Source organism: Anser brachyrhynchus (genome assembly GCF_964034855.1).
Source record: "Anser brachyrhynchus genome assembly, chromosome: 3".
Lineage (NCBI taxonomy): Eukaryota > Metazoa > Chordata > Aves > Anseriformes > Anatidae > Anser > Anser brachyrhynchus.
Window position 1 is genome coordinate 33,257,665 of NC_137696.1, and position 22,506 is coordinate 33,280,170.

Genomic DNA, 22,506 nt, shown 5'->3' on the forward strand with positions numbered 1-22,506 from the left:
GTGTGTTGATTTTTACCCCTATTCTTCCACCAGAGCTGATCTGTCTTGCTGGGATCTGAATAGGTTACAGTGTTGTTTTTCACATTTGCATAGCTGGGCTCAGTATAAATTACAGTCAAAAAGTTACTTGATACTGCTATTTAACTTTGTTCCTTGACTGCTGCCATACAAAAACCACTATTTCCAAGAACAGTGTTTTAAATATTTGATTTGTAAAATTCACTGCATTCAAGCTTTCTCAGTGCTAAGGGTACATGCTTCTTTTTCACTTCAGGGAGGTGAAAGGTCCTTTTGTAGAAGTGCCTCAACACCTCTTTGCAAAAGGAGACTCTGTTAGTAGTGAACTATAGACTGGCCCGTGTTCTACCTATACTTTGGCTTCACAAGTTTTGGAAACTTTGGGTTTCCTTGCATGTGCAATCACTTGCTTTGGGAGCCATTCTAAGTTTTCTTTTAATTCTCTTCTTGATTGCAGATTGACTTGGAGCCAGAAGGGAGAGTGTATGTCATCATAGACCTTTCAGGATCATCAGGTGAAGGTAGGGACTTTAAATATTTTTTCTTATCCTTTCATGAATGGAATCTTTAAGGGCATCTGCAACAGAAGTATTAGAGAAGGTGTTATACCAATGCCCTCTTAATCTGTACAATCTCAAGTTAAAGTGAGTACATTTTGATGTATATCCCTGTGAGTCAGTGAGCGGTTGCAGTTCATCTTAAGCTGTTAATCACCAACGGTAACAATGCTGACTAAAAGGACAGTAATCAAATTAGAGGGGTTTAGAATCATTAATTTCTAAAAGAAACTTCCAAATTCTTATTTTTGGAAGAATGTTAGCCAATTATGTAGGTAGAAATGATGAGATGTCGGAGAGGGGAAAAAAGAGTTTATTTGCTTTCATAAATACTAGTATTTGCTATTTTTCCACTATTTTCTTTTCCAAGTAAAGTAATGAGCACAACATTGTAACAATAAGAGGTGTTTTCATTTTTATGACAGTTAAATATTGGGAAAAAAAATAAAGAAAGAAATTAAGATATTTTTCTGCTGTTTAATTAGGATCGGAGTCAGGTGGTATACGGCAGGAATAAGAGAGTTTATAAAGAAGCAATTCTGTTGTGTGTATTGATCGTGCTCTCAATGACAGCCGAACCTTCTGAAATGAGGATGGCTCATTTGGGTTTGATTGTTTTAAGTGATGTCTTCTGATCAGTTTTCCCCAGTAGCTTACAGAGCTCAGCTAAACAAGGTTATCTTTCATTCAGAGTACATAAAGAAGTTTCATGCAACCCCTGACAGGAGCTGAAATAGAAAATGGTATGAAATGAAATTATCTTGCCCAGCACAGTTAAGAAACAATGGAAGAATGTGTTTTATATTTCTGCTCTTTGTAATGAATTGCTGTGCTCTGACCAATTATTAACAGTAGCTTGCAAAAACACATACTGAACTACATCTCGATGTTTAAAAACAAAGCAAACTAATATTTAGACTTCGTCTTCTAGCTATGTACCCACATAAAACATGCTTTGCCTTTTTTTCTTACTACATATTGAAGTTGTAGCCATTGCTTTAACAGCAGTTTCTACATATCTTGCTAATTCTCATGTCAATGGTACAACTAAAATGTGGTTGACAGTATTGGTTTTTGAGATGTGTTGGCAAGCAGATGTTCTTCCAAGCTTCCACGTATAGTTGGTTGATACCCAGGCAAGTATAGCATTACTACTGCATTGCAAGGTGTGTTCAGATGAGCTGGATTGTCGAAGGACAGGAAGATGGTGTTTAGTTGTTCTTCAAAAGTTCTTTAACACTCTGTAACCTTTTATACAGGGGGAAAAAGTCTATGGTAATGTCACTTATGTTATTTGGTGCTTTACCCTGCGACAATTTAGCAGTGCTTGGAAAGAAATTTGCAGAACTATAGTTTGTGCCACTGTATTAGTGTAGAAGGGGAGCATAAGAACAGGAGAATCCATGTGGAAACAGACCTCTGAGGAAAACAGCTGATGAAATATGTTCTTATGTGAAGACAGAGGCTTCAGTTAGGGTGAATTTGGTTGGACCCTAGAGAAGTTGTTTTGCTTACAAAATGAAGTAGTACTTTTAGAGCTTTCCTATCAAATAAGTAACCATGGAAAAGCTTTGTGTAAAAGCATTACAAAATTCTCTGGGAAAGCTATGGTTTTCCTCACAAGGGAAATTGGACCAGTTTTGTACAACAGTCCGTAAACTTGTTTTATGGTGTTTTGTTAGCAGCACTATGAAATTCTATTTTTAGACCAGTTTACTAGGGCTGAGGCCTAGCGAACTTTGGAAGAGTCTCCTCTTGCTTAAGCTGTCTTAAAGTAAAATGACTAATTTAACATAACCACTGTATGCATGCTTTTGCAGGGAGAAAACACCCACACTGAAACTAACCTACTCTATTTGTTCCAAAAATGTGTATTTCATCTGATCTCTCTATATACATATATATTTATGTAAAGAGAATGCATCTGATATGTATTTTATGCATTTCAATGGGGCAGTTCATTTTAGTTGATCTGTGTTGGTTGAATATAAAAGAAGCCTAGAATAAAGGTTAGGCTCAAATGCATGACTTTTGAGTAGCTAGGGTTGTTTCAGGTGTTTGCTGCTCTTGACCCAATTTGTTAACCAGGGCCTTGGTTTTGAATTCCAGTCATCACTGTAAATGGTAACTGAGTATATAGCATTTTCTTCATGCTGTGTGAATTCTGACATAAAACCATGAGTGGTTTTTTTGTTTGTTTGTTTGTTTAATAAAAAATAAGCAATGTTTTATTTTAAATTTTAGAACTTTTTGGCAGTGGTCTTCAAAACTTAGTGGTAACCAAAAGCTTGATGCTTCAGTCTATTCAGGCAGAATTCCCTCTGAAGTTAGTTTTTCCAACAGAGGAAGGTAATGGGCAAGCATAATGACGTCTGGATCATATCTAAACCTATCTACATTTTACAAACCCACAGTTAGGGACTTTCACCACTGCTAATTAAACAGGAAGCTGTAGGAACTGCATGCAGGCTGTCACCCAAACATGTAAGAGTACCAAGCAAATCAGAAAGGTGCCTAATGGGACTTAAAGAAGATTGTAAATAATGTAATGAGAAGGTGCACAGTACTCAACTTCAAGTGGGAGTTATGCACCCTAATTAAATTTGTGAATCCTGCTAGGCTGTTTTCTGAGTGCTTAGAGTCTTAACTACTTCTTTAAATGGCCTATCAGTGTGTTTAGGAACCCAACGTTGCCTGGTTTTGGAAATGTTAGCTTGTATGATAAGATAAAACAATTGTGCATTCTCAGAAGCTGCCTGTTGAGTCTTTTAAGTCCTGTTATTATCACAGTTTCACAATTGATTCTTGGGAGAGAAAATGTCAATTTAGGAAAATAAAAACAGCTGTAGTAACATTTTAAATTGGAGGAATCAGTCATGTTGCATGTGTCTTTTTTTTTTTTTTTTAAGTTCACAGAATGGGCAATTAAAAATATATCATCCATTAAGATGTGGTGTATTCTTGTAAACCAGTACTGTCTTGTAATTCTGTGTACTGAAATTGATCTTGTTTCTTTTATGTGGTATATGCAAGTTTCTGATTACCAGCAATCGGTAATGTAGCTTCAGTAATTTGGCACCTCTAAAAGATTTTTAAGATAGATATCCAAATTCTATTTTGGTAAAATTGACTTAATTAGTTTAATCTATTAATATGGGAAGAAAACTTTGCTATTAAATCGCCTCTGAGAAGCAAAAGCCCCAATTCTGCAAGTGACTGCCTACTTGAATAAATTATTTAAATTAAAAGCTTATGTATAAGATCCTAAGTGATGGATAAAGAAGTTGTATGTTAGTAGTATATTCTCAACAGTTTTAGTAAGCTTTTACTTAATATCGACGTAAGACATTGTTAGCAGATGTCTCAAAATTAAATTGTCCCTTAGTTGCAGCTGCCAGATTGCTTATCCCTCTGCACTACTTGTATTGGTGTGGCAAAACAATAAAAACAGTTCATTGTTATAATCTGACTTCCTTGACAAAAGCACACAACTTGTCCTTCCCATCTCTGTAATGGAATCATTCATGGACTTTCATCGCTTGTGTGGCGTAGGTGTACAGAAAAAGATGAAAATACGACAATATGAAGGGAGGTAAAGAGTACTTCTGCCTCTCCTTGTCATATTGCTAGACTTCTTGAGAGCTACTGTTAGATACCAGCATTGGAATCTGAAAGGTATTTTTATCTGGAACCATAGAAAGAAGGGTTGAGTTGTTGGCTTTGCTGCTTGTAGTTTTTCTCCCATTCTGAAGACAAGCTACAAATGCACAGGAGTTTGCAGAGCTGTGTCAGCTTCTCTTGCATTTCCTATATTGTGAAATTACTTTTAGAAGATGCCTAAAGAAGGAGCTGTACTGTGGCAGTTACGCTGCACTTGTGAGTGGGCAACCTCGAAAGCCCAGTGCTTTAGACTGCTCTCCACTGGATATCTTGCAGCAATGACAGCTCTCACAATGGATTGTTCAAATCTCAAGGTATTTGGATTTGTTCTGAAAACATCATTTTCTAGAACTCGTTCCCATTCAATTCTAGTCTTTCAACCAGAAAAACGTTGGAAAGCACAAATACTGAGAAATGGAAAGTAAACTACATAAAAAGCCCTTAAAAAACAAGCCCAACAGAAATGTTTTTATCATCACTTCTTTTTTTTTCTTTTTTCTTTTTTCTTTTTTTTTCTTTTTTCTTTTTTCTTTTTTTTTCTTTTTTCTTTTCTTTTTTTTTTTTTTTTTTAACTAAGGCTGTTTTGGAGCCTGCTTATAGCTTTGGAATGTTTGTTCTGCACTGAGAGGGAGGGTGAGTAACTATTTATTTTAGCAATCTTTTGTAAATTCCATAGTAGGAACTGTCTGGCCCACATACAGAAAATAAAATGCTAAATTAACTGTTTATCACGCAGAAGGTGATGTCTTCAAAAGTTAGGATTTAAATTTTTCTGTGAAAATACAGACATCCCTATACTGTGTTTTCAAACTCAGTTCTCCAAAACACTCAGCACATTTTGCTGATATGGATATAGGAAGAAGAGGGAGAGAAAACAGCTCTTAAAATATATTTATAAATTCTCCATTTTAAACTACATGACTTGTATTTCCGTAACACTTGTGGTTCAGGTCTTTACACACTCTTTGCCAAAATTGATGTGCAGGATTATTTACCTTTTAGAGATTTATTTCATTTAAAAAGGGCTGTGTGCATTCAGAGTAAATATGCATTTGTTTCCCTTGAATGCAAACAGCTGTGTCAGTGGAAACTTCCCAAATATAGTTACACAGTAAGGTATCCATTCACAGGTTAAAATAACTGCAACAGTTAATTAGTAAAGTCCCTTTTACACAAATATTTGGTTACAATTTTAATACCTCTATTCGATTTTTAAAATGTTAACAAGTAACATCCCACTCGGAATTTTAAGGGATATTTTAAAAAGAAAACCCTTTGGTCAAATAGAAAGAAATATCGCTCTTATAGGCCTGACTCAGCATGCAGTAGTAGTAGTTGGAATTTTCACTGAACCATATACTCTGCCATATGCAAGCACATAGGATCTTTAAGAAAGAATAAGCGTTTCTAATAAACTATGCCAGGATATTTTGTCAGACTTGCAAAGCATGTAATCAGTCAATTCTGCTATTAAACAAACATCTGTTAAAACTCTGCTGTAGTTACAGCGGATATAGTTATATAGAATACCTATATTTATAGGTATAAGAAAGACATTTATAATAGCTCAGTGTTTAGAAGTAAGTTCCTTTGGAAAGGTTTATCATAGCTATTCTCTGTTACTTCACAAACTGGATGTAATGATTGTATGGGTTTTTAGTCTCATATTTTCAACTTCTGCCAGAGCTATGGAGAAGAGTGTGACTACTTATCAGTCTGTGGATGCATAGGAGACTTTTATAAAACATGCTGTCTTGTTTGTTTCCTCATTGCTGATCCACATCCAAGGTCATGTTGATATTTTACACTAATTCATTGTTGCTGTACCATAGGTATTACTTCTAGGCTGAAGTGCACTCATTGTCTGTTTTATTGACATGCATTCGCAGTAGTTTTTATGTCTATTTTAGTGCTTATAAAATTTTGTGAGTGAAATTCTCTGAATGATTTTGGAAATATTTAAGAGCTAGCTGACTGAGGTCCAAAGGCAGTCTGAACATTTAAAACACAAGTAATGCGATGACACAACGATTCAATTTATAAACTGGGATAGCAGATGGCCATCAAATGGGTAAGAGGTAAATTGCCTGACGAATGATTAAAAACATTTTCAACAAACTCAGTTTTATATAGACTGAAAGACAGATGCTGCTATATTTAAAAGCTTGTGACCTCCTTGCCGCATTTGTCATTGTAGATTTCTTCTTTCTTTGGAATTATTGGCTTGCGTTTGACACAAATGCATATAGCTACTTATGGTAGCTCTCTACCACTTACAAATTAAGTTCTATTTTCAATATGTCAGTATTGAATCAGTAACCGTAGAATGACTTGCAGAATGACCTTGACTTTTTTTTTTGTTCTAACTCTATTTATTATAGGCAACATGTAATAAAAAATTTAAGAACTATTTAAAACTTTTCCTGCATGGTATGTCTAATCAGTTGTGATGATTATTTATTGTTGTTAGATGCCCAAATGTACCTTATAGAGTTGTCTTTCTGTACGATTGCAGATTCTTCACCTTAGAGTGGGCAGTCAGATTCCAATAAAATGCCACAGCTCATGCTGGAGGTGGTAGGTACTGCAGAAAGCAGTCTGTTGTTAAGTTCTGGGTTATGTCTAGAAATTGCATAGTCATAGAAGATTATGTCTTCTAGTATGTTCATCTAATCAGATTCATCTGCTTGTAAGACTTAAATTTCCCAGGATGAAGAACTTAGGGTGATATTTTACAACAAAACCTGTTAGATGAAGTGATGGCAATATTTCATGAATACAAATGATTTTGTGTAGGTTATTTGGCCTTTTGCATTGAAATATCCACCAACGTCCTTAGACTTCAGACTACATCAGGTTATGCATTTAACATTTAAGTAAAAAATATGAATTTAGAAGAGATTTCCCAGTTCTTTAGCTCATTTACCTGAAGGCTGTCAGTTTGGCAGGTACAGGTATTGCTGATTGACATACATTACAGCAGAACTACAGCAGACATTCTTCAGGAAAAAAAGGAAAGTAGTGCCAGAGTATGCTTCTCAATGTCACTTTTGTGTCTCATGGTTGATAAACCTTTAACATAGAGACAGCTTGTTAATCGGAATATCCACAGGATTTATTATAGGCATCCAGCTTTGGTAGAACCACTACAGCAAGTAAAATTGTATTTCTATTCCATGTGTAGCATCCTTTTCCAAAGCTCTGTTAACAGAAAATACCCACGGGTTGAAAACTGTCTCTACAATTCTTAATGTTTGTCAGAACTTTTCCTTAGATAATTTCTTTGTCATCATTATCATCATTAATTATGCCTGTTATGTTAAATGGACACTGAAAATGAGGTTTGGTTGTGCTATTCACTGTCTGAAGACAGAACAGCAGGAGGTACTTGTCCAGAGATCTGCAAGTCTGAATGACGTTCATCCAGGAATGAGACTTTTTGTTTGGTTGTTTCAGCAAGCTATTTTAGTGAAGAAGGGAGTTCTCTTTCATTAAAGCCTGCTTTTGCAAATACACTTTTGACAGTTTATTATTATTGTTGTTGTTGTTGTTATTATTATCATCATCATCTTTGATCATTGCTGTTCTGGGACTAGGCCAAGTCATGGTGCTGTTGAAAGAGAAGCTTTTGGAAAGTGCTGGCCACTGGCCTGCTTTCTCTGCAGCCTTGCTCTCAACCATGGGCCTTCAGGTGCTGGCACTGCATTTGGTTGTCTTCTGGAGTTGTGAGTCTCTCTACTAGTGCAGTTTGGGGGGAGAATCCTTATAGCTTCTTCTGTGATTTACTTGCTTTTTTTTTTTCACTTGTTCTCCGCCGTCCTTACTGGAACTGTTGTGCAGTTTCACAGAAGGCTGACTGTGCCTTGGTGCTGAGAAACTGTGAAGTGCTCATGGATCTTCTCAGGCACTAAGGCTGGTCATTGCAATTGCAGCTCATCTTGTACAGCCCTTTGCTATCTCAGCATGTGCAGGTAAAACCAGAGAGGGAAATCGAATGTGATTTGTGTGCTCCACACCAAGATGTATTAGTGGCTGACGTGTACTCTGTGAAAGGGAATACCTGAAAAATTATGTATTTATATCCTTCTAATTGCTGCTGTCAGGAGTGGGTTGTCACAAGGGAGGCTGCTGCTACCACCAACTGCGTAAAGCTCTGTAAAGTTCAGATACTGACCAAAGAAACTTTACCAGAGTTCCGTGAACTCTGAGGTGGCAACTCCCATGAACCTGTTCCTTCCCTACTTCAGTACTCACTGGTTGTTATTCTAGCCAGTTATTTCCGTCACTTACCTGGATTGAATGAATGTACATCAGTGGTAGTGAAGTGTTTACTCAGAACACTTTACATCAAGTTTTGACATGTTTTGTTTGTATTTATTTTGTGAGCTTTGTTTTAAAATACGAACTCCAACAGGCTCATCAGGCAGACAATGAAATAGTTTCTAGTAGCCACCAGTTGCTGCATTGAGCAGCCTGTGAAGGAATGCTTGCATTTGTTCTGAATTTCTCTTACATTCCTAGATAGTTAAATCTCAGCAGAATACTTTTCCACTAAGGTGGAGAGGAGCTTACCTCTCTGAAACATTAGAAACATTAGAAACATTAGAAACATTTTTCTCTTTTTTTTTTTTTTTGGAGGTACAAATTCATCTTTATTCACACCAATAACATCTATTCCATCAAAATATATCTGTAAGCCCACATTTGCTATTCCTCCTGGCAGTAACACCTCTATAAAAGAAAGTTTCAAGCTTTTCATTGTGAAGAACAGCACTTGACACTTTTAACGCAGGATTCAGCTTTCTTTATCGCATTAGTTTGTATTTGCTAGTTTAACCAATCCTTTGCAAAGGTCGCCTCATTTCTGAATTGATTTTTTAATGAGGATGGATGGACAACCTACTTTTTAATAACCCATAACCCACATGCTTAAGGTAAACACGTAAAGAAGAATTGCAAAGTCACTTAATAGCTTCACTGCAGAGACCTTTATATCTTTTATTTTGCAATCCAAAATTTGATCAAGCATCCAACACACATCTTTACTTTCCTCCATACTTTAATGTCTAAGAGGAAGGTGATGTATTGGAAGCAGCTTGGGAAGAGCCACAAGAGTCTGATGGCTACCCACATGGAGTCTGGGGAGAAGCAAAGGCACGCTCTAAGCCCTTACAAGCCTCTGCAGATTCCGTGATGCTGTAGGTGGAGTGGAAAGAATTGTACAAATAGATCTGCTGTGGCATTGGGGGAAGGCAGTTTTTCTGCTCCAGAGAAAAATTGTGAAGTGTCTGAGGAGTAAAGTTGCTGCTTGATGCCTGCAAAGTTGTTTACCTAGATTCAGGAAACCCCATGAACTTTGCACTTCTAGACTTGAGGCTGTGGCATTTTCTGGAGTTAAAATGGTGTCTTTATTCAATTGCTTGACTTGGGTATGTTTATAGGTTAGAGCTCTTCTACACATGCAGCTTCTCCTGCAAGTTCCCAGGAACATTGTGTGCTCAGGAGCATAAGGTTTGTAGTGACCTTATTGTCATTTTCTCCCTTTTTGATGTAAAGCAAAATATACAACCAGAGAAACCAGGCACACACCTGTTGCTCTCTTCTGTTCAGTCCCAGTAAGCAGGACTCTGCTTCTTCGAAAGGCCTGATCTGACATTTTTATTCATAGCTTGGGTAAAGCTAGGACACTACTATGTTTTCAGTTTTCCTCCTGTAGACTTGCTTGTTTTACAGAACAAGAGCAAGCAGCAATGTGCAAGCCAGCTTTAAATGTACCCAGAATCTTTGTTTTCAAAATTCATTATACAGTGTGTCAACTGAGAACCTATTTCCTTTGAAGCTTTGGTTTTATGTCAGTAGGGTTTAGGGATTTTTTTCCCATTCAGCTGTTCGTGTTTTCAACGCCAAAAGATCAAAACTTATTCAAACCACAAGTGGGTAAAAAGGGTAAAACCAAAGAAATATAAGAAGCTTAAATTCTGATTTGCAAAGTTTTCTGCTTCTGCTGCAGCTTCGTTTTCTCCTCTTAGGAGGGATAATTCAAAATTATTACTAATAAATCTTTTCTCTTGGGACTTATTTGGTTTAATCTTAAAATACCTCTGTGTTAAAGTATGAAAGCTTATCTCAAAAATGATTTTTTTTCTAGGTTTCTTTCTTCCTTTCTCTTCTTGGAGCTATTTGCATATTTTATGACTGTCTTTACAACTGTAAGAAAGCTTTGTCCATCCAGATCCTGAGTTTCTGGTTTGTTGTTCTAAAACAAGAACAGCTGGGTTGTTTGAGGTTTTTATTGCTTGTTAATCACTAAATTTTAGCCAAGGAGAATATTACAACCATTATAAATGAAACGTATACATTTACACTAAAATGGAAAGGTTACAATTCTCAACTAGACATTTTCTAAAGCTAAAACAGCTTTAACTTTTTCTAACAGATCTGGGAAAACAGGGTAGTATTTAATATCAGTAGATATCTGTAATTTCTCTAACTCCTGTGCATAATTACGTGTTGATGGGGTAGGTGATGCATTTCTCCTGAGACAAAATTAACATGCTAACAAATCTGTTAGCATGGCATTTAAAAACAGGTACTTGTGTATTGTTACCCAAATGACAATAACTAAAAAGCCTTAGAACCAAAAGAGGAACAGTGAAATAATAGCATGACAGTACACATGAAGTTCTTTGCACATGCGAATTATGCTGACTTCGGTAATGGCATAGGCATTAAGTTGGGAAAATGCACCTTGCAGGCTAACTGATCAAAGCCAGTTCTCTTTAAAGGCATTAGCAAAAATACAGATCAGTACCAGGTGACGTTTCAGTCTGTTGGTGAACCATACTCCTAAATCGTGCTGCTCAGTGAATAGGTTTGCCAATGGGTGCTTATGCAATTTTTGTGGCAAGTGCCTTCCCAATGAACATCTCTCCATGGATTTATAGCCATCCCTTGGATTGCATCCAGCTAGCTGATGGAACATCTGGTAAGCATTGTGTTTGTAATAAGCCTTTACTGTATAAAGCTGGCTCGAGTTTTTCAGGCAAAGATCGATGACCTTTTCTTGGCAGGCTTCTAGCTGTTTGCCAAAACAAGTGCTTCACAGGGAGCAAGACACTGGTAGAAGATTTGGTTTAAAGGCGCCTTTGTATTGTACTATAAGAGTTTGTACTTGTTTAAGGAAAATTGCATTAGACTGAAATAGAAAAATAATGAAATTCATATATATATCTTGTTTCAAATTGCTGTCTCTCTTTTCACCATTTATGTAGTATATGCTCTGATTTCCATATGTTGTTTTTTTTGTGTTTTTTTGTTTTTTTCCTAACAAAATTATTCAAGGCCTTTGGAATAGCTGTGTTTAATATCACCATTACATATGCTTAGGATGTTTTTGAAGAAAATGTGAAAAGTAGCAGACTGAAAACTATAGTGGTGTTTTTGTACATAAGGGAAACACCAGCCAGTAATAAGACTTGGAATAGAAATACATAATTTTTGAAGTCTGTATTTGGCTAGCTATTTCATAAGACACAGTAAGTGTAGATTAATCCTTCACTCTTTGCATAACATGATATATGATATGAAAAATGTGTTAATATAGTTTATGTGTATGTGTTTCTTTTGTAGTTTCTGGTTTTGTTTCACTGCACTTCATAAAATACCTAGCCTATACTCTGTTATTTGCTTGTTTTCTTGCTCTGTATTGTTGTTGTTGTTGCAGTAGCATGCTCTGAATCACTTTGTTCCATCTTCACCCACTTGCCCCCTAATAATACTCAATTCTGTTTGTTGTTAGTGTCATTGAGAAAAATGTCAAAGTATAGTCACTATTGATTAATTGATCAGGGGCTGAACAGATACGGTAATGCACAAGTTAAAGACAAATTCTGGCTCTGTTCCTGGCCTTTACATTTACCAGTGAGGTTGTGAAAGCTTTGGGAGTGTTAATGTCTTCTCTGAACATCATTAGACAAATGTTTACTGTCTTCAACATAGCCTAAAAATCTCATACCGTTCTTAAAATATGAGTTCTACAGTAATGTAAACATGTGGAGTCTCAAAAACAATTTATTTTTTGAGTATAGTCTTGAAAGGTTAAAATATTTATGAGTACAGCTGGAAACAGAGAAGTGAATTTAGGAAAGTTTCTTCTTAATAGAGGCTCAAAATCTGCGTACAGTTGCATATTTGTTCCATGAACCCATTGCAAATAAGTATAAAAGAAAGTATGCTAATATATTAAGTGGCGGTAAAACATTTTTTAGGTTTTAAAAGCTATTTAAAAGAATCAATCATTCAGCTGAAAAGTACCATCATTATTTCTTAGGTAATAGCCTGAATTTCAAACTCTTAGACTTCTTAAAAATAATAAGCAGATGTACTAAAAAGACAGACGCATTAACTGTACTCATTTGCCACAGGATCTTAAATCATTTCAGTCTTTTGCACTTTATATTTAGGGTGAGTGAACAATACTCAAAAGCCATGGTGCATAATTTGGAATTTCACTCAAGATAAAGCTTCTGAAGAAAGTTAATACAATCTTTATTCTGTAAATCAGCAAAATTTATACTTGCCCTTGCTCTTGTTTTGGGAGAATACACATGAAGTAGAGTGAGAGTCCCAATAATTAGAGATTAAAATGAGTAATAAAAACACTACTCATGGAAAAGCCTTGTCGATATTGAATGTGGCCACCATCAACAGGGACTCTTGGTCTCTGTTTTACTACTGGGCACTTGGTACCATTAAATGTGTGCATTTCTTTCTCCTTTTCAGTAGTAATCCTGTCTATGCTGTGAGGGAATAAAACTATAATTTGAGTACTTTATAAGCAAGCATAACTAGGTTAAATAAATACATAGTTAAAAATATTTTACATTAAAAGTAGGTAAAAGAGCTGCAGATAAAAGAGCAGTAGTCCTGGCATTGGTCAGAAGCTTTGTTGCCTGGTTCTGCACGTTACATTTGCACAGTCAGAAACCTTTTTATTATTTTTGTAACAGCAGCTGAGCTCATAATTTGGTAGGCTCTGTCTGTGATGGATCTTCAAGGCGTATGGTTCACTAAATGTGGGTTGCGTAATGCCAAAGTTGAATACATTGGAACATCATTATCCCAGACTACAGTGGTTGTGGGTTTTTGTTGTTGTTGTTTGTTTGTTTTTTCCTTTAGAGATTTTTCTAACCATAACATATTCTTAGAAATGCTCCTGCCAAGTGATCTGCTCATTGGTAGGAATACCGTATTTATGCTTGTAGTACTATCAAAATGCAGTATGATTTTATATACTTGCAAATGTTGCTTGTTTCTCCTTCCTCAAACCTCCCCACCTTCCTGCTGAAGTAATTTGGCTGAAAGAATAGAAATACTCTGGTAAATGGTTGTTGTCTGTAATAGGAGTTATTAGAATTACGAGGTAAAGCTTTCAGTGCAGTTTGTTTTCAATTGGTTCCTTTATCCCTTCAGAGTCTGTTCTTTCCTTTTCTCTGCTACAGCCTTTTCATCGATGCTTTATACCTGTGAAGGAAAAAATAATAACGTTTTGCCACTGTAAAAGGCAGTCTCTGCACATAAAAATGACTGAATAGAGCATTTGTGTTACTTGGAACTTTAGTTGTTTTGTTTGTTTGTTTTCTAAGAAAACTTAAGAGAAAGCAAGATGCAAGGCTAGACAGGGAAGAAAGATCAAGTCCTTTCATTGTCTCTGTGGATTTTTGTAGTGACTGTACTAAGGAAAGTACTGCAAGCTGTGACTGAAACAGAGGTAAATACTCTGATTTAAATGTTGCCCAGTCCTTTGTCTTTTTTACATGCTACGACTTTGTTTGCTTTCATTATTTCTGCCAGTTTTCTCCTTAAAAATGAATATCAGGAGAAAAAGTAAAACAAATTTTAATCTCCAGACACAACTTTGACATGTGAACTGGCTGATAAGTTGCAGTTGTAGCTATTGCATGTAGTATAGGTCCTAAAATTCCCCCAATACACACTAGGCTTAACCATTACTAAACAGAGAAACAGCATCGGAATCTAGGACAAAATATTCCACCAAAACAAATCTGAGGAGTTTTATTGACTCCAGTTTGCACCAGTGTGGCTCCTTCCTCCAAGATACAGCAAAAAGAAAAGCTCATTTTTAAAACACTATTGTAAAGGAGACCGAGATATACTCCCTTTCTGCTTGCTTCTCTGTTTATAACTCCCAGATCAGTACCAGGAAACTGTATCTTTCCGGTCAATTCCTAAGCATATGCTTTTCTTTGTCATTAGACTCATTTTTTTTCAAAAAATTTTAAATATATTTTTTTCTGTTTGTTTGGTTTTTAACTCCTTCGTCCCATCATTTTGGAAATCTGTTCTTCTGTGAATGATACTATTTAAAGGAAACATCTTCCATCACAATTCATGAATTTCCCACAGTAGATAAAAGTAACCAAGGGTGTCAGTTCACCTCTGACAAAAATACTGGAAGCAGTTGTATTTGTCTCTTTTTCAGAGCAGTCTAACTGTTTACATTTGCACAGCAATATCATAAAGCAAGAAAGAACTAGAAGGGAAGAAATAACTTATTTTTCCATTTGAACTCCCAGTGAAACTTTGTGAATGTATAATCACTTTCAGACTTTGGTCAGGGTGCTTAAAAATCCAGTCCAGTCTTTATTAAAAGTATGATATATAACTATATCATATTAAAAGTATGATATATAACTATATATCTATACTATATATATCTATATATCTATACTATATATATATAGATATATATCTATATATCTATACTATATATATAACTATAACTATTGTATGACAAAGAACTGAAGCTATCCTTGTTGGTTTTGTTTGTTTGTTTTTAAAGAGTGCCAATTTAACAGTACAGTTCTCCTGGTAAGGACTTTATCTGGAGCTTGAAGGAAGGAAGAAACTTTCAGATTCAGAGGTCAGGAAGAAACTAGGAAGAAACTTTCAGATTCAGGGGTCAGGCTGTTAAGATCAGCTTTGAGGCTTTCCCTCAGTGGTGAGTTTTTAGTTTTACAAAAATAGTGCTGGGCATTTCAGTTGATTAAGTAAACAGACACACACCTGCCCCCACATATTCAATGAATATTGTATTTAATATTATATTCAGACATAGAGGCCACAAATACTTAAGGGTTTTGTAAATCTATGTGAGAATCACATAGGGCACATACTGAAGGGAAAAAAAAAAAGGAAGCAAAAGATCTTATTAACTGGAAATGCAGTAAGCAAAATTTAAATAGTGAATGCTTTTGAACTGCAGCAATTTGAGTTTAAGTGTCTGATTTACTTTGGTGTTAGTGCAGCATGTGGACTAAATACCTTTTTTAATTTACTTTCAAGTGCTTTAAAGTATTCCTGAAGAAAAATAAAGCAAAAACTTAAAAAGAATTTCAAGTGTTCTTAGAACTCTTTTGTGTGCATTCTACAATTACAACAAATTTTGCAAATATCTATGAGAGCAGATATTTGTTTTAGAGCATTCTGTTTTCATGTGTTTATAAATTTCTGAGTGAATAGAAATTTTGTAGTTGTTATATTGAATACACTTTCAGACTGGTGCAAGTTTAGTCCTTCAGACAAGATAATACTCTCAGTGTATGTAATGGGATCACTGATGAAACCATTTTATAATAACATTTTTGAGGGCTGGATTGTCTGGTCAAACCTCATCACGGGAGCAATTCGTGTATCTGCCATCTTGACTTTGGGCAAGATTCTTCCGTGCATCAGCAGACTTCTCTGGAAAATAAGAGTACTTCTGACTATTGTGCTGAGAGGGTAATGTGTAATAGAGGGTAATAAGTGAAAGTTTTTCTTGTGAGAAAGAGCTTTGTAAATGCTGGAAAAGAACTTGAGATTTAGATTCATATCTTGTTTTCAATTAACTGCCTACTCTTCATTGAAAGAGTAGAGAAAGTACACTCAATGTGATGCAGTGCACTTACACTTATTAAGATACCATTTATCCCTGTTTCAGAATCCTAAATGAACTTTGAGGCTTTTGTCTTTTAAGAATCCATTAATAAACTCTTTTTGCTGGCTGCAGTTACTAAATTCTAATCAGGATTCCTTACTCAAATTTCCTTCTTGGGACATTTTACTGAATCTAATCATTTTAATTTGTGTAAAAATACAGCAGTTATTTGTTAGGATGACAGAATGGTTTGGGCTGGAAGGGACCTAAAAGACCACCCAGTTCCAACCCCCTGCCATGGGCAGGGACACCTTCCACCAGACCAGGCTGCCCAAAGCCCCATCCAGCCTGGCCCTGAACACCTCCAGGGATGGGGCATCCACAGCTTCTCTGGGCAACCTGTGCCAGTGCCTCACCACCTCAGAGTAAAGAATTTTTTCCTAATATCTAGTCTAAATCAGCTCTCTACAGAATTGACCATAATAAATAGATTTTTTTCTTTCAATGTGTTGTGCTGGTAACACAATTCAGAATGGATCTTATGGGACGGGGATGTTGAGGAGCAAAAAAAAAAGTCCCTGAAGATTCTACTGATTGCTTTCAGAATTTGAAGATTAAAAAAAAATTGAATTATAGGTTTAAAAAAAGCTGTCATCCCTGGTGTTTCTTATTAGAGAGCATAAATTATGTGTGCTTAGGAAAGTTCGGATATCTAACATGCATAATATAAATTTTACTACTTCATTACTACTTCTTGGGATGGAATCAGTATCAGAAACCATATTTCTTGTTTTAAGGTACTACTTTTGAGGGTTTGTGTTTCTGTCAGAATAATGGATGCATTACAGAAAGTAATTTAGCTTCTCTTAGATTAAGCATTTTCCTTATATGTGCTAAAGTGTTTGACTAAGTTGTAAATGAAAGCATATCTTGTTCTTCAATAATTTTTCCTTTTTTTTTTTTTTTTTGAGTTGGAGGAGCTGGGGGAGACATCACATACTCAGTAGTATCTTGTTGGATGCCTTCTCTGAAGTTCTGTAGGCTCACAGACTTTCCATCTAAGATTGCCAAGCTGTTTGGCACACTGGGATGTGATCCAGCTTTTCGTGTCTCTGTTTCTTTGCAGCATCACAGTCCTCATTACTTACAGATTTCTAACTCGCATTGCTCCAGAAAGGCTGGCTTGGGATATGTTATCAAAGAGCACAGGCCACTTTCCGGACTTTCCATGTATCGTGGGCCTCAAGAAGAATCATTACTATTCCCCTCGCATGAGCTGGACTGATCACTTGGATTACAGGGCACACAGTTGCCTTACAAACTGAGAACGGCAACTCAGTGAAAAATTCAGAGTTGGAAATACAAACACCTTGCCTCTGTGCCAGTCTTGCTACACGTAAACTACGGAAAGTATCGGAGCATTTCATTTCATTACTACTGACTTTGGAGAAGGAAGGCTTTAAGATTCCTGAGGTCATTGGCAACTAACCCTGTGAACACCTGGTGCAATTAGTAGTGTCTAGTATATTCTACACTGGTTTCTGTGATGTATTAGTATTTTTCTAGGGAAGGAGACCGATTCCTAGTTTAATGTACAGTAAGAGTAACAGAAGCAGTTTCCCTTTACTGTTTATACAGCAGATATATAGGCTATAAAAATTGTATTTGAGGACTCACATCTTCATTACTTTTAACCATACATAATATCAGATGAAATTTTGTTATCAAGCTCTTTTTTGAGTTGCAAATACCACATGCTGTTCAAGTCCTAGCTATCATATCTCAGGGTTGTGTTTACATAATAGTCTAACAACAGATGATTCCCTCTAGCAATACCACTACTGCTAAAGTTACCAGCATTAAAGGAGTGCACAAAAGACTCCAAGTGGATTTGCTATAGCACAGGTGAAACTGAAATCATTGCAGCATTTCTGGTCAGAGAAAATTTGGATGACATGAGGCATGCAGTATTTCTTCTGTGGTTTTAATGAAGCCAGCTCAGTTCCACTGGAACATTTTTACATCAGTAAGAGATTTAGAAGAGAACATGGAAAGAGTCCAACCTTCCAGTTTCATACCTACACTAAAAAGACTAAGAAAATAATCTGTCTTTTAAACATCTGGAACCTATTTCTTAAGTTTTCTGGGTTTGATGTTGAGTTTTCTTTTTATTCATTCTTATGCACTGTATTCCTAGGAGACATATGGTTGGGTTTTTTATTAATTAGAAAAAGGAAGTTTCTCTTAAGGATTACTCGTTATTAGAATAAAATTAAATAATGGCATTGTTAAATTCAGTAGGATCTAAATTTTATTAGTAGTTTCCTATTTTTATAGCACCCAACTAAATCTTTTCATTCTTTTCCATTCTAGTCTTGATTCCTCAAACAGCAGTTGAGGACTGACTTCGTAGGTTGGGATACATTCATCACAGATGAGCTGAATTTAAAATGCAATGTTAAAGATTAGGTAATTCCCATTGGAATTGATTCTCCTACACTGTTATTAGTACTGATATATATATATATATATATATATAAATTTACTGCCACTTTTTTGTGTTGCTATGTAATCAGCACCATTTTAGAAGGTCTTTTCTAAGAAACAGGCACAAAACCCCAGTAATTGTGATGAAAGGAGATTTAAAAAAAATAAAATTTTCTTCATTACTATTTTAAAAAAGATTTGCTTCTCTTCAGCAATGTCTGTGTAAGCACAGCTCCATATAAGTCAGTTGCAAAACGTCAAATTTTTTCATATTCGAATCAACAAAATTCTGGTTATTTTCAGTTTATTTTTTTTTCTTATCACTAGTTCAGTAGGATTACACTTCAATAACACCATACCATCATTAGGTGTTACAAATGTAGTGCTGAAGAACTCTATAATGGATAAGTAAGCCACACTATCAATATTTGCATAAACTTGGCTTAGTCTAGTATGTCCATGGGACATCATCTCTCTTTTTTTCACTTGGTTAGTACCTATTCCAGTAGGTAGCTCCCAGAGGAGCCAATGGAGAAATTGTAGTATTTAGATAAAAATAGTCTCCTGAGGCAAGTGTCTCTCTGTAGAAAACAGTGTGGAGCTAAGGTTTTTCTTCATTTTGTTCGTTAGTTTCACTGGGATGTAGCTACCTGTCTTATTTAGGTTCTTTTCAAAATCCCATCCGGTATCCATCTCTTTAGGCACTAGAGCTTTACTCTGTGTTGTGGTTTTCTGCTTATGCGGGGTTTGATTATGCGCAGCTCTTTACACTAGTTCATGAGCAGTGTCTTCTCCTGCTCTGAATGCTAAACCAAACAAAGCTTGCTTTATGCTTTGTTACAATGGGAGGAAGAGAGCAGATGACCATTAATCCTGGTGTTTGAATTTGCAGCTAAGAATCAAAGTCAAGCTTCTTTTGCTCCTTGTTAGTGTAAGGTCTGATTGAATTCATTGTCTTGCTGACTGCTCTGTTACTGCCTTCACTCGCTTCCTGCTGCGCTGCTTATCCAGTCCCGAAGTGCGTTACTTCCCCTTCCACTTCCTGCCAGCTTCATTTCCAGAAGCGCAAACCGGCCAAAGTCTGAAGTCGCTGCCCGGGCAGAACTGATTCTTGCTTGGATATTGGTATTTGGAGCTGTAATTTCCTGTAAATCCTTCCTTGCAGATATCTTTAAAGATTGCTATAGTTACAATAAATAATAGCAGTTACATGTAAGATACAATCAGCTGAACAGCACAGTGGATTTTCCTCCTTGATTTAACTTGGAAATGCTGCTGAAATGTGTAATGGACTGCTGTGAGGTGAAGTAATTATTCTGCAGTAGCAGTGAAACTATTTCTCTCTATTTAGAGAGTTCATTATTAGCTAAAGATACTTTTGCAAATTGTAGTATTTCTGTTTTTTAAAACAAATTTTAGGGATGAATTAATCTGCTTTTATAGGCATAGAGTTGTCAATCCAATATGCCACTTACTGTGCATTTTGCATTTGAGAAGGTAACCAGTATGCTTAGGAGAAAACAAAATAAATAGGACATAATCTCCCATTGTTAAAAGACTATTCAGTTTAGTAAACCAAAATTAATCTTATCGTAGAAAAAGATAATCTAAAATATTTTAAAAATATTTTTCTAAACCGGTCCCATGAGTCCAAAGCAGAGTAATTATTTACAAACTTGGAGGCGGATGATGCGATTTGGGACAAAAAGTTGTGTTTCAGTTGTACGCTGTGTGCACTTGTGGATCCAAACTCCAAGTAGTAGAAAATCTTTCTGTCCATGAGGAAGATGCAAAGTGAAATAATACCCGTTTAGAAATAACAATTAAATTTAGGTATCTCCAGTAGTAAATAACTTTTTCGTGCATATGTAGGTATTTTTGTAGTTTAAACAATAAACTATACTTGAAAAATTTCTTGAGTGCCTGGAGAATGTCAGTGGTTTTGTTGTGTTCCATCAGAAAAACAAGTAGTTCCACCATGGTTTTGCTGAACACATTAATAATCAATAATGGTTGCCGCAGTGTTTTTATATTTACTTATATTGATGTGGCATGTATCCTTTTTTTTGTTCAAATCGCTGAAGTCACAGTTGTAATTCCAGACTATCATTGTGCGTGTCTGGAATCTTCCTAGGGATAACAAATTGTGTCACTGAACTAGAACACCGTAGAGTACACAAAGTAGCCCATTGCTAATGTGGTTGGCTTTAAGTTGTTTTGTCAGTGCTAGCTGTTCCTGTTGCACAGCGTTGTGGTCTCAGCTAAATATCTGTGCCCATCTCAGATCTTCATTTGTCACCCAGCTGCCCCCACCACATTCATCTTCATATGAATGAAGAAACTCTAAGCAACTTACGTCCATCTTGTATTTCCATCACTGTTGGTGACAAACCTCCAAAAAAACCACTTCATTTATTTAAATAATTTGTAAGACTGGATTATTGGCTTTTACTTCCTCTTTCTGTTTATGGTAATTCTTATATTATGCGTTGCAAAGGCACAGAAATAAGCTATGTAAAAGCTAAATAAAAAGCCAAAAGACAGCTAAGGCTTTCTGCGAGTCAGGAGTATGACAAGCAGCAAATGACTCTGTAGCCAAACACAGTGTACGTATTTGTAAAGCTTTTTTAGTATTTTATCAACCTCCCTTATCTGAAGTATGAAAATAGCGGTTTTACAAATAAGCTGCAGGACAGTAGGTAATGTAAATTAAAGCCTAGAATGTATTATATAAACCATGATCTTGACACGATGGTGTTATTCCTTCTGCTGCAATTGTTGATGTCCTTTATATGGAAAACAGCCTGAGATTTCCTGCGTACAGTAATAGCTGTATTTATATGACATTTCTTATCTTCAGAGAATGCTATATCGGTAGTGTAAGCAAGCTTTACACATCTTTAGAAGATGCATTTTTGCATGGAGGAACTGAGGCAGAGATGCTTTCATTCCTCTGGAGTGGGAGCATTATAGGCAAGTGAGGTGCGAGTGAATGCAGAACTTGGGAATCTGCCCCAGCAAAAAGATATTTGTGGCTTTGGGCATGTCATCACTTTACACCTCTGTTCTGTCTGCATGTGTGAACGCTGTTATTCCATAGGACTGCCAGGGATAAGATACATGAAAACCTGTGAATTGGGCAGATAGGGTTGCAAAGACACTTGAACATGTTGGAGCTAAGATCAGTTCTCGTGATGTCCATGCTACCAGCCATGAGCTCAGATGGTCAGGCACTGTGAATAAAAAGGCTACAAAAAGCTAACAGATAACTTCTGTGTTGGCTGGTACCTGACGGTAGTTTTTTAAATACTTCTGTTAACAAGAAAGCTCTTTTCTGGAAGGAAATATCATTAGAAACTTTGATTTTGTTCATTTTTTCCTTTTGAGCCTTATGAGTACTTTCAGTACTTTTCTAGCAAGGGCTTTATTTTTCCCCTTGCCCGCCAAGCTGTGGGCAGATCTCCGAGGCAGCTCCTTTCTGGGAGCCAGGCACAGGAGCTTGGGACCCTACAGGGTAGGTGTCATCTACATGCTCTTCATTATAATCTCAAAGTTCTGGATAATCTGTAACTAAGGTGCAGTGACTTTAAAATTTAATTTCTGAATTGCATACATAGATGAAGTAAATGCACATCTAATCATTCTGTCAGTTGAGAGGAAAAGCTATTGGTCCAGATTCTGTTTTGCTCTACTTCCTTTTCCTGTTAGCTGTTGACAAAGGCTGAGACAAAGATCCGGCTCTCAGACTTTTTTTTCCTGGATCAGCAATACGCAGCTTTTCCAGTGTTTCTATTAACACTTTGTCTCTTCAGAGACACATTAAGAACCTACATTATACTGTACCTG

General features: G+C 36.2%; 1 protein-coding gene across 5 annotated transcripts in view; it reads left to right on the top strand.

The window, feature by feature from the left end:
* Nucleotides 1–22,506, top strand: part of PRKCE (protein kinase C epsilon) — a 301,037-nt gene that overhangs the window by 102,551 nt on the left and 175,980 nt on the right. For all 5 annotated transcript variants that reach the window (XM_080588243.1, XM_080588242.1, XM_080588241.1 and 2 more), the window contains exon 2: nt 476–539. In XM_080588243.1, coding sequence (XP_080444369.1) covers nt 476–539 — 64 coding nt within the window. The remainder of the gene's footprint in view (nt 1–475; nt 540–22,506) is intronic.